General features: G+C 38.7%; 1 protein-coding gene across 2 annotated transcripts in view; it reads left to right on the forward strand.

Moving 5' to 3' along the window:
* The window catches only part of MAP3K21 (mitogen-activated protein kinase kinase kinase 21), a 42,958-nt gene that overhangs the window by 11,868 nt on the left and 17,698 nt on the right, over positions 1 to 13,392 (forward strand). For both annotated transcript variants that reach the window (XM_030448491.1, XM_030448492.1), the window contains exons 2-3: positions 8,063 to 8,243; positions 13,193 to 13,341. In XM_030448491.1, the coding sequence (XP_030304351.1) occupies positions 8,063 to 8,243; positions 13,193 to 13,341 (330 nt within the window). The remainder of the gene's footprint in view (positions 1 to 8,062; positions 8,244 to 13,192; positions 13,342 to 13,392) is intronic.

Raw genomic sequence — 13,392 nt, forward strand, 5'->3', positions numbered from 1 at the left:
TTTTTTTTTTTTTTAAGCTAGATGTTTTTAGACAAATACATTTAAGAACAAATTGTTTTCCATTTAGTGTGAAAATTCAGAAATGGTTATGTGCCTGCTTGCTGTAAAGGGACAGAGATGATAGAGGAGCAGAGTATCCCTATAATAAAAAGCAGAGAAATGCCTCTTGCATGTGTAACCAGTGTTTTAAGGATGAAATCCCCCTGCAGATGGTGAGCTCTAAGCTTAATCTAGGAAGATAATGACAAATCAGCTGCAGCCATAACAGTTGTCCTCAGAAGCCATAGGAGGAAAGCAGGGTATTTAAGGAGCAGAGCTATATAGGACAATGTATTTGTATGTATTGAAGATGTTGTGATCAGTATTTTCACTCTAATTGTTAATTTGTTAATTTTCACTGGGGTAGTTTAGTTTGCAGGCTGGAAACTGGACACTGCTTCTGGAAGCAGTGTCAAAATTTAATTTTAATTGTAATTTCTAATTACAATCAGAACGAAACGAGCTCCAAATAACGGGGGTGAATCTCTTAACACTGACAAGTTGTATTTCTTTGAATCTGCAACTTTTCATGCATTTTTTTTTCCTGACTGTTAGCTAAAGATACAAGGTTGTCCTTCTGGTTTTGTTGAGTGTTTATTTAGTGAATTAGCAGGAACCAGATTCACTTGCAAACAGTTGGAGGGGGAGCTAACAGGCTGCAAGGGGGATGAACAACAGTAGCAGCATTGTCTGGACAATTTGTATATAGAGATATATACATATAGCATCTTTCTTTTCTTTCTAGTGTGTTCTAAGAATGACTTTATCAGTGGTGGTAAATGCAGTGGTAATGCAGGCAGTCTTACCTATTGTCACAGTAGCTGTGCCAATAAATATAATAATAATAAAATCTGTGAAAACCATGATAGTCAGCTATTTAGCAAAGTGCACATAAGGTAGCAAGAAGCATTTGGTGGCAAATAACTAACCTGAGGAAATAGGGTTGCTTTAATGTTTTCTTTTTAGTACAAAATTGAGAATAAAAAGTAGATATGTGAAGGAAGTACAGCAGAAGGTATAAAGAGGATAGGAGGGACAGAAATTACTTGAGAATTTGGGAGGATATTTTTCAAATTATCATTTAATGCTTAAATTTTAAATCAAGTACATCTAAACTATTAGAAAAAGGTGTTCAATGCTTTTACCTGGCTTCCCTGAGTAGCCTCATTTACTCAATTGGTTTAAATGGCTCATAACTGAAAATCATAGAATCATAGAATTGGCTGGGTTGGAAGGGACCTCAGAGATCATCAAGTCCAACCCTTGATCCACTCCCGCTGCAGTTCCCAGCCCATGGCACTCAGTGCCACATCCAGGCTCTTTGGAAATATCTCCAGACACGGAGAATCCACTACTTCCCTGGGCAGCCCATTCCAATGCCTGATCACCCTCTCCAGAAAGAAATTCTTTCTAATATCCAACCTAAACCTCCCCTGGCACAACTTGAGACCTTTTGTGCCCTCTTGTCTTGCTGAGAGCTGCCTGGGAAAAGAGCCCAACCCCCCCCTGGCTCCAACCTCCTTTCAGGGAGTTGTAGAGAGTGATGAGGTCTCCCCTGAGCCTCCTCTTCTCCAGCCTCAACACCCCCAGCTTCCTCAGCCTCTCCTCATAGGGTCTGTGCTTGAGTCCCTTCACCAGCCTGGTTGCCCTCCTTTGGACCTGCTCCAGCACCTCAATCTCCTTCCTGAACTGGGGGGCCCAGAACTGGACACAGTAATCGAGGTTTGGCCTCACCAGGGCTGAGTACAGGGGCAGAATCACTTCCTTGGACCTGCTGGCCACGCTGTTCCGGATAAATGTTCACCTGAAAGTATTGGAGTGCATTATGAAATTTTTTTAACTGCACAAAATTCTTAGGATTTAATTGATTTTTTTCAAATTAAATATTATATTAAATGAAGACTTTGAGATAGATATGGTTGGAGAAGTAAAATAGGTAAATTTTTAGTACTAAAAAGAAAAATAGAACTGTTGGAAATAACCTGCATTAGAAGAGCTTAGTGCTGGGTGGAGGTTTCCTGGGTATTCAGCCAACTCAGAGTTCTGTCCAGGCTTCCCTCAGGCTTGCTGTAAATACCATTTCTTAACCTATGTGGATGTTAAGAAATAAAAAGGAGGGTAGCTGAGGCAAGAATGGGAGCCTTTTATTTAAAAGTATGCTTTAAACAAAATGCTTACCATTTAAATACTTTCAGTTCCTCTCTAGACTTGCAGCTTAGTCCTGAAGGAAGCACTGGGGGTGTAGTTCTGGACCTGTCTGGATTTGGTAGAGCAGAGCAGGCTTGCACCCCAGGTACCTGATTTGTCTCAATGTCCTCTTGTTTATCATTCCTTGACCAGTTACAGCCATGCCCATATCCAGGCTCTCCATTTTTTTATTCCACCCCCAATAAAATTTCAACCCAAGCTCACAAGAAGAGAGACTGGAGCAGAGAGAAAGCAGCTCTTGTCCAAACCTGGCCAGAACTGGATGCATCTCTAAACCTGGGCTGCTGCAGGTGATTTCTCACCTTTTGCTCTCTGTAGCTCAAAGCAAATGTTCCTGCCAGAGGGGAGAGCTTGGAAAAGGAGTGGAAGAAAGGGAACTGCATGGAAAAAGGAGGGGGGGAACTGGGAGCATTTGGGTTGCATTTTACTGAGGCTCCTGCCTGGTTTGTAAGCCTAAATTTCCTGACTAAGAGCAGCTTCTGTGGGAATGGCAATGGTTCAGCAGAGAGGTGGTTCTGGTTCTGTTGGAGGAATGTGGACTGGGGCAGTACTGGCTGACTCAGCAGGTCCAGTTCCACTGTGGTGTCGGGTGACTTGGTGGTAGGTTTAGTTTTAAGAAGTATTCAGACCCATCTCACCTGCATACTGCTACCCCATGAATGCTTGCACTGTTTGTTGTAAGAGGAGTAGAAAAAGACTCCAGGTGTAACTATGATAATGCAGAAAGAAATTAGGAAAGATTAATGGCATTGCTACTTCAGGAATGTGTTTGACAGGAATGTGTATCAGATATTGTGATTTTTTTTTTTTTTTGAGGAGTTAACTGTGCCTTACTCTGCAGAAGTGGGACAAAGGAGACACTATCTTGAAATTTGTTAGGAGTCTCTCCCCACCTTTGGAGCTCCAGATCTAAACCAGAGCTTAATCACAGGGGTCTGGTTCAGGAGGCTCAGCCAGGGCAGCTGGGAAAGGGTTTTATCAATAACAGTACCAGTGCTCTAGGTCTGCATCCTGCTCCTAGATATTGCTGACTTGTCTTCTGATAACTTTTCTCAACCTTTGTTTTATCCTAGCAAAAAGAACAAGCTTTTCTGATTTTTCTCAGTCACAGAATCACCTTGGTTGGAAAAGACCTTCAAGATCATCAGTCCAACCATAACCTCACACTGACAAGACCTTAACTAAACCATATCCCTGAGCAACTATGTCTGTACAACTCTTAAATACCTCCAGGGATGGTGACTCCACCACTGCCCCTGGCAGCCTGTTCCAAGGAAAGACACTGAATAAAAAGTCATTACAGGATCCTTACTATTTTGCATCTGTTTTCTCTCTGTTCCAGTTTAAGTCCTTTTGCTGAATACATAAGTGCACATCTAGTAATGCAGTATTTAATATGAAGTCTTATGCATTGCAGAATTCTATGGTTGCTTCCCTGTTTCTACCAAAAAAAGCCCTTTTTTAGTGCTAGGCTACTTGCACAACTGTGTGTAGCTGCTGTTTTGGTTTTCTTCAGTTAGCTAGAATAGCCTTTTCTTCTTCTTTCATCTCTTTTTTTAGAGCTGCAGATCTTATGATTGATCCCTTCTAACTTGGAGTGTTTCCTAGTATGATGATCTGATTTTCCTTAGGGTATCTTCTGACTTTGCTGTTGGTTCTTGAAATGCACCCTCTATTTCTACCCTGATAGTGAATCAGCACGTGAAGCAAACTTGCTTTATAATTAAAAAGCAGTTATGATTCCTCTGTATCCTGAAAACTTTATACAACCTGGATCCTGATTTTCCATCATAAAACTGCTGTGTGGGATTCTTTGAATTATCCTTGTTCTCTCTGGATGGTTGAACTTCCTAAAATGTACTCACATCTGCTCAGATCTGCTGCCTGATCCCTTCCTAAGAAGCCATCTGTCATGACCAAATAAGATTAGTTTGACTTGAGCTATTTTAATGTAACTTTGCCATCATTTTTCCGTTTGTTCTGCATCTCAATGTTGTTAAAAAATGTCTTTAATTAGTTTTTTTAAATCTATTCTAATGTGACATAAATTAATGTCTGTACTTGAGTGATTGTAATACAGTTGTTTTGAATACAGATGTTTATTTTTATTCTGTCACAGAGTGCTATAACTCAACAGAACCATAAACATGTTTGGTAGTAGTTTTCCACTTTCTTACTTCAGTCCTGCTCTGAGGGGGGGGTTTGGCATCCTGAGGTCTATTCCAACCTAAGTTACTTTATATTTCTATGAGCTACTTCCTGGAGTGATCTAGGATGAGTAATATGTGGATTTCCAACTTCTTAGTTATATTAGACAGTTTAGGAATATATGGGGTCTTAATCTGTATGGTTAAACAGCAATATCTTTGCTACATTTGTCAGTAGTGTCTTTAATTTTTAGGACATGTGCCATATTAAATCCATCAATTTTTCATTTTTCTCACTCTGATGAGTGAGAGGTGAGTGAGCTAAACTCAAAACTGAGTTGAAAATGGTGTAACTGGTAGGAAAAATGTACATCCTTAAAATATTGGATCAAATGTTTAGTTCTGGCTGTAGTACTTGCAATATTTGAATAACAGTCCAAGGTGACTTTTTTATTTTAGTTTGCAGACAGTGGTTTCCTTCCAACTTAGTTTCCTTCTCTTAGTTTTTTTTAGTCATTCAGAAACATCTATAGTCTTTGGTTTTGCTCATGTGAAAATAAATGGGATGGACATGTTTTTTCTCCACTTCCATATTCCTAATTGAGATCTCTTGGTAGCTGTGAATGTATTTTCAAATGTGCTTTGGTATTTTAAATACTTTTCTCTGTGTTTGCCAGAAGGAAAGCACTAGTATGAACCTTACTCCTTGTGGAAAATAGACTGAAAAATGGTGAAATTAAAGCAGAGTGCTCAAGTAGCTCTTACCCAACTTAATAATATTGTGTGTTGGAGTCTGAAAAGACAATTTAAGGGATCTGAGAAAGAAACTAGTGGGGGTGAGTGAACAGGGGGGTAGGTATCAGATTCTAAAAGTGACTTCTCCCAAGTTTGTAGCCAGGAAGGGAAGTGCCAGAAGGATGCTGCAGGAAAGGTTGCTGGGCTGCTGTGAGAGAAGCACTCCTGGAGCACTACTCAGCTATGCTGAGCATTTTTACTGCCAAGCTGCTAAGTAATCTCTGGCTGGGATTGTTTGTTTCCTGGCTACTGGCCGGAAAGGGAAGTTTGAACTAAGAAACCCTGGCCCTTTGTGGGATGAAACTTGGCCACATGCCAGTTATTACCTTTTGCAAGACTGACTGTTTTTGGTTTCGGTCACATTGACTGACAAGGAATGTCAAGAATTCTGCTGAACATGTTTGAAATGGAATAGCAAACAATAGGTCTTTGATTCAAGTATAAAAGTGTAAAAACTTGTGCTTGTATAAATTTAATTTCTCCTGGTGATACTGACTGGTGAGCTATTGGTTTGTCTCTTGGCCTTCAGTTCTTCTGGTCAGTGTTAAGAAGCTTACTGAAAATGGAATGTGTGGGGCTTTTTTGTTTGGTTTTTTTTTTCATTTGGACTTGCTGCCATTATTGAAATATTTGTAAGAGTGTAACTAATCTGTACCAGGAAAAATTATCTCTTGAAATTGCAAATGCAAAGTTACCAGTTTTTCCCCTGTAAGGGAAAGTAATTCTTCATTATCTTTTTTAGTAGGTTCCCTGTACTGTGTTTTGCCATATATGTAGTTGAAAAACACACACATTTGTAATTCTTCTTCTTTGTCATTTAACCTTTCATCTTTGTCCCAGGAGATCATTTTAAAAGAAAGTTGAAGCTAACAGCTACCACCACAGTGACAGAGGAGCTGAAAATGGTTTTAAAATTGACATCTTAATAAAGATTCCTTTGCACCTGCTCTTTCTCCTTGTGAGCTCTAACACAGCAACCAGTGCTATTTTGTGAAGCTGTGTTGTGACTCTGCCAGTACTGTTGTTTTAAGATCAAGTTGGACACTATAAACACCCTGTACAATGCAACATTAAAAAAAAAAAAAAAAGAAAAAAAAAGAAAAAAGAGAATGTAGCCTTTAACTTCCAGGAAGGTGCAGTGGATATAGTGTAACATGGATTTGATCCAAGTCCAGTCTCCTGTTGCCAATTGTGGACTCCCAAGCCAAACTAACTCCCCTGGCATGCTGATATGTGGCCCAGGGATGTTTTGTGACTTTATCCCACTGGTTTTGGTGTAAATGCTCTTTATGGAGTTGTCTTCTGTGAATTTTGTGTTGGGTTCATTTTGAATCTATGCAAAGTAATGGTATTCACATGCTGTGCCAAGAATTCCAAAGTTCACCTTCTTGTGTGTTGTGTGAACAACTGCCACGTGTTTGATCCTTATCTGCTGATTTTTGTTTGATGGTGTCCATTTCTTGGCTTGAGAAACCAGGAATAGTTGTTACCTATAGCTTTCTTCATTCCATAGATGGTGTTAGAGATTCCATTCTCAGCTGTTTCTTTTCCTGAGGGAAGAATCTTTCTCTCTCAACCGTTCCTGATGAGGCTGCACCTCGAGTACTGTGTTCGGTTTTGAGCATCTCTGCACAAGAAAGATATTGAGGTGCTGAAGTTTGTTCAGAGAAGGGCAGTGGCACTGATGAAGGCCTGGAGCACAAAGTCTTCTGAGGAGCAGCTGAGGGAACTGAGGTTTTTTTAATCTGGAGAAAAGAAGGCTCAGAGGAGACCCTCCTACAAGGAGATTTCCTACAAGAACCTGAAAGGAGGTTGTAGTGAGGCAGGTGTCAGTCTCCTCTCCTGTAAGGAAGTAACAAGCTATAGAACAAGAGAAAATGGCCTCAGGTTGTGCTAGGTTTAGGTTAAGTATTAGGAAAAATTTCTTTACTGAAAGAGTGGTGAAATACTGGAATGAGCCACCCATGGAGGTGGTGGAGTTGCCATGCCTGGTGGTCTTCAAGAAGTGTTCAGATGTGATGCTTCAGGAGATGGTGTAGTAGTTGTGGTAGTTGGATTATGGTTGGGCTCAACTGATCTTGAAGGTCTTTTCCAACCCTAATGATTCTGTGATTCCATGATAATGGAAAGGGTTGTCTGGGACAGGGAAGTGGTGGAGTCACCATCCCTGGAGGTACTTAAGAGACAAATAGATGTGCTGAGGCACATGGTTTTGTGGTGGCTGTGTCAGTGCTGAGTTTTCAGTTGAACTTCATCTCAAAGATCTTTTCCAACCAACCAAAATAATTCTATACTTATTGTAGCTGTGGACATGCTGTTTTGATTGTGTCCTTTTCTATGCCTCTTTGAGTTCTGTTAAATTCTTTTTGAGGTGATTAGGAACCAGTGTGGGGTACAGCATTAAGAATTGAACTTATCCAGTGATGTGCTGTGTCCTGCTTTGCTGTTTAAGTCTTTTATAAGAATACTTAACATTTGTATTTGTTTTACTGCTACTGCCATTTTTACTACTTCAGAATCTCATTCCAAAGTGAATACTTTTTTTTACAGGCTGTTATCACCCATGGGATGTTAGCATTCTGGGCTGTCATAAACCTATGTGCTTTACTTCACTTTTATTTTAAAGTGGCTTTCTTGTGTTAGTTTAATATCTGCTTGCACAGCTGCATAAAGAACTCATGACACTGGGAATTAGCTTAGAGTAGCCTAAAATTATCAAAACCCTTAATCATATTTACAAAAATTGCAATGATATTGTCACATTGAAAGTATAGTTATTTGTGCAGTGCAAGTTGCATGTGAAATTAATAGCAGGCCTGGGTATTTTTATTTGATTCTCATTGTATTAATTTACCAACTCTTATCTTTTGCAGTTTTATTGCTGGAGAAGATGGACCATGATGACATTTGCAATAAAACTCTGAAGATTACAGACTTTGGTCTGGCCAGAGAGTGGCACAGAACAACCAAAATGAGTGCAGCAGGGACTTACGCGTGGATGGCTCCAGAAGTTATCAAGTCCTCCATGTTTTCTAAAGGAAGTGATATTTGGAGGTAAGGAACTTGTATGCTGAAAACTGTGCTCAGCAGAACTATGTTGAGGTTTTTGAATGAATTTTTATTTGGGTTTTTGTGATTTTGTGAAGTATAGTAGTCCTGAGAAACACATTCCTTTCTCAGCATCCAGTTCATTTGATCTACCTTAAGTTATTTATGACTTAAAAATGGGAGGAGAAGGGAAACAGGAAATTTTTTTTTTTTCCCAGAAAACAAGATACCATTATGAGAAGCCTTTACAATATGAATTGGTAAAGATAACTACATATTTTATCTAGAATCTAATATAAACAGCTATACGCTCTTGAGACATGAATGCATCTGATCTCATACTGATATATTTACTTAATATCAGATGTCTGAAACATTTCATTCTGCATAAAGAAATGGGACCATCCAGCCACCTTATATGTCTGGTAAATAAAATTAAGCTGCAAACCAGAATTTTGCCAAATGTTAACTTAAAATATTACTGGCTTTCAGGAGTCTAGAATGTCATCATGTGTAAAAGTGCACACCAGACCTAAGCTTTTCTATTTACAGAGATTTTCCTTCCAGTAGCTGGATTGAGGAGAGTGTGTTCAGCATGAATTTGTTTTAACTTGCTCACAAATTTTAAAGATAGGAAACTCCTTATGTTGTATTTGTGAATTTCTTGTGAATTTCCTTGGTTCGTGGCTGTCAATAATGCTGCTGCTTTTGAGTGGTGTTGTGGGGGATGCATGTGTTGTAGAAAGGTAATTTAAAGTTTAGTTTTAATTTAGTTCTTGTTTATAAGTGGGAGAAAGCAGCGATTATACAGTAAACTAAAAGCTTCTGTGCTTCCCCCTGTAAAGTTTACATTGTCTTTTTTTTTTTTTTTTTTTAATGTTTTCTCTCTGAAATATACAAGGTAGCTATTTGGGGATGGAGGGAAGGACATTAATCCCTTCTCTCAGGCTTCTTATGCATGTTCTGTGTTGAATAATTCTTAAATAGGGTCATATTTTGCTTGGATGCCTGATATTCTACAGCATGAAGCAATACTTTTGGTATTCTCAGGGTGATTTTCTGTTTGCACTACTGTTTTATGACACCCATTTTTCTTTTGTCTGGAACTGATTTTCAGCGTTTTGTTTACATCATCTTGAGTTGATGCCCAGTTGAGAATCATCTTTGGCTTCATTCTTCTTTTTCCATTCTTTCTTCCTTTTTTCTTTTTTCTTTTTTTTTTTTTTCTTTTTTTTTTTTCTGTTGCGGGGAGGAGGTTGGGTGTAGGAGTTTCCCTAATCAGCTGTATTCCATGCTTAATTACAGGTCCTGTCCAGTCTTGTTGCTGTGATTTTAGGTATCTGAGGGGGTATGCTTTGGTGCAGTTATTTTATATTCTGCTGCAACATTAGTTTACATTTTTGGAACCTACAATATTTCTCTTCTTCGCCTTCTCTCCTGCACGCCTCTCTTGTAAAAATGTAAGTATTTAGCTCAATGATGGACATCTGACAGGAGAGGTTTTTAAGTAGAAAGGTTTTGTTGTATAGTTTAGACCTTCTTGGCTTCTAAAGATTTTCTGCTTACTGCGCCTTGATCTATTCTGTTGCTTATCTTCACTCTTTCTTTAAAGGAAAAGCAAATAAATAGTTCCCTGGTTGTATGAGTGTTTTTTTTTTATTATTTTTAAAAGCATTCAAGTTACAAAAATAGGTATGGGTTTTTCCAAGACAAGAACAGAGTCTATTTCAGGAAAGTTCTAAACTTCAGTTACATGTCCTGACTGCTGAGTTTTCAAAAGAAGTTTGCAGACCTTTTAGAGGAAAAAAAAAAAAAGCTGCTGAGGCTGCTCAAGTGTACTCAACACTTGCAGCTGGTCTTTCAGAATCTGCCAGTGCTTGGAAATGTTGTGGGAGTATTTTCATGCAGAGCCTTCCAGGCTGCACATTCTCAGGTGTGATCCTAGATAGCACAGCTGGTGCTTTCCAGGCCCTGCATGTCTGTCCTTTTGCTTCCTAAAACAGAGTTAAAATTATCAATTCAGTATTCTTTGGCAAAAGAATCCTTCCAGGTTCCCAAAGTGGAAACCTACTAGTGGAATTCTACTTTGTCAGCTCTGTCCTTTCATTGATCCTCACACATTTCTCAGTGTTATGTAAGTCTTGGATGTTTTGGAAAGTGCCCACGACTTTCCAAGTGCTGGTGGTGTGTCTCAGCAGTGGTTTTTTCATAGGAACCTCTGCTTCTGGTGTACAAACCCCTGGCAAAGTTTTGGAGCATTTGTGTACAGCAGAATGAGCAGCTGCTTTTGCCTGGCACATTCATACAGTTTTGAAGTGGTTCCTGTAGCAGTAACCTCTACTTCAGAAGATGAATTGTAGAGTAAAAGAGATTTTGAGAACTTGAGTTACCTCCATTTTGATCAGCTTTTAAAATATGTAAAAGCAGCAAGTTATTGCTGGAACTGAGAGAGTAAGGCTTAGATCACATATGAAGGCAGGAGAATAATTTTTAAGAATGAAAATACTTAGGCATTTTTTGTAAAGTGTATTAGTTTTTGCAGTTTAAAATGTTTAATTCAAGCATATTATGGCTGGAATTTTGGCCTTTTGCTGAAGATGGAGAATCAGATGGCTCTAGTTCTTTTGGAAAAAGCTTTATCTTGGATGCTCTGTGTATGTGGGACAGCTGTATGTGGGCTGGTGAAATTTAATACACAACGTAGCTACTTCTGTAGTTGAGATATTTAATAAGTAGTTGTTGTCCTAGATAATGATAGATTAGGACCTCCCAAAAACTCGAGTGTGGCAGGACTAGGATGTTTTCAGGGTTCCTCCCCACAGTTTTTCCCCCACAGCACTGGCTCTTGGGACTTGATATTAATGCTTTCATTAAGAGAGATGCTTTCAGGCTGTTACTGTGTTGGTCTGATTAAAATTTTACAACCACCTTCTTGGCACTGTTGAGAACAGCTTGGGTTACTTGAATTGTAAATATAACTAAAGCTAATAGTGGGACACAACTTCTTATACAAGATTATTTATTCCTTTAAAACTTAAAGGAATTTTATTTATGTATTATTTATTAAATTTTATTTAAAATTTATTCTTCTGCTTAGCTTCAGAGTTTGTGCTAAAATATGAATGTTATCATCTGAACAAGGGAATTCCTTGAGTTAAGAGCAGTCTACATTTGCTGAGAGACCCTGACATTATTTTTATGCTTTCTCTTAAACACATAAATGAGATGTAGTTCAGTCTAATACCTCCATCACACATCAAATGTGTATGTACTGCAGGAATTGCACTTACTATTGTCAGAGGTACCAGTGCTTTAAAACAAAATTGAAATTAATATTTTTTTCCTTTTTTGAGTCTAGAACTGCAGAGATTAAAATGGAAAAACTTAAGAAGTGTAAGAATTCTTTATTCTATTTTCATTTTGAATTATCTATAGTATTATATATGATATCTATATATATATATATATTTAGGAATTGACTGTATTCTTCAACACTAACTTCATTACATAAACAAAACAGAAATGAAGAAACCACTGGTGGTGTTTGTTTTGTTTCTGCACAGGTTGCTGTTTCATCAAAGTGATGTTGTAAGGTCCCATATAATGCCAAATGCCTTTTTCTCATTAAGGGGAGTGTGACAGAAAGACTTCACTAGTGTGTGTTCTCTTCCCTGCCACATCTGCTGTAGCTTAGGGGGTATTTCTGGTGATAAGGGGCACATAGTTAGGGAAGGGGCATGCAGCCCTTACCCCTCCACTCCTGTATCCATTTCTTCTCAAGGAAGAGAGTTCATTTCAGTCCTGCAAGACCTGCAGGTAGTTTGACCACACTTTTGGGGAGAAAGGGTAAGAGCAATACTTTGTATTCTGTTTTTTTCCCCTTGCCTGCTGACTTCAGGTTCCAAAAGCAGCAATAAGGTTATCCTTTTATCCTTGTTCCATAGCTAGTGGAACACAAGAGGAAAGAAATAGCAAACAAAAAACCGCCATCAATTCATCAAGTTCATTTTAGGTTTCTTTTCTAAAAGGAATAATTCCTGCTTCCAACCACAATGACTGAAAACTTCATTTCTGTGGTGGTGGAATGGGAGCTCCAGAACTGTCCCAGCCCATTGTAGGGTCTGGGATGATTTGGGCAAGGCAAGTGTTGGGCACACAGAGCCAAAGAAGGTAAAAGCACACAAAGCTCTTCTGGAGTGGAGAGCATAGCAGAAATTCCTGCAATTAATATTGCTGCAATAGCAATTCCTGTGATTCTTGAGAATCATAGAATGCTGAGATCTTTTAATGCCCCCACCTTTTACTGGAAATAATGTTGTTTTGTTTGTTTTTTTTTTCCTAGCATTGAAAAATCAGTTGTTTCTTTATGTAGTCATTCTCAGCCCTGTTGCATCTCCTGTGAACAGTAAAAATTGACCAGGCTTTTATCTATAACTCAGAAGGAATTAGAAATGCAAACTTAGCTGAATCTTTTCTGGTATTTTTTATTACTAATATATAAAAAAAAAAAAAAATTTTGGCACCTATATCTAGGTAAATTTTTGTGAAATGTTTGCAAAGAGGAATGGCCTGAATGCTCTGCTGGGGTTTTCTAGTTTTGGGTTTTTTTTATTGTTTGCTTTTTGGTGGGGGGAAGGTTGCCTGTTTTCCTGTCATTCAGACTTGTGATTGCAAGAGAGTTTTATGTGATGTTAGCATTTCTATAAAGGTGATTTCAGGCTACATTGTGAGTAGGAGAGTGAGGGGTCTTGGGGGTCTTACCCAGTTTGGTTAATCCCTATTAGTGGAAAGGTGCAAAATGACTTCAAGTAGAGCTGACTCCTAAAGGCTTTCACCTTTGACATGGGAAATCCTCCTGAATTTCAGTGCATGACTGGACAGATAACTTGTTCTTGCATAAACAGTGTGTCAGTCTTCAGAAAATAACCATTAATAAAATATATTACTTTTTGTAGTTACGGAGTGTTGCTGTGGGAACTGCTTACAGGAGAAGTTCCTTACCGTGGCATTGATGGCCTTGCTGTGGCTTATGGAGTTGCTGTCAATAAACTTACTTTGCCCATTCCATCCACCTGCCCTGAACCATTTGCAAAGCTGATGAAAGGTATCTATGCTGTTTCTTCCTATATATTTAAACAGTCATGTTTGGGGGGGG

This window comes from Calypte anna, chromosome 3, assembly GCF_003957555.1.
Source record: "Calypte anna isolate BGI_N300 chromosome 3, bCalAnn1_v1.p, whole genome shotgun sequence".
Taxonomy (NCBI): Eukaryota; Metazoa; Chordata; class Aves; order Apodiformes; family Trochilidae; genus Calypte; species Calypte anna.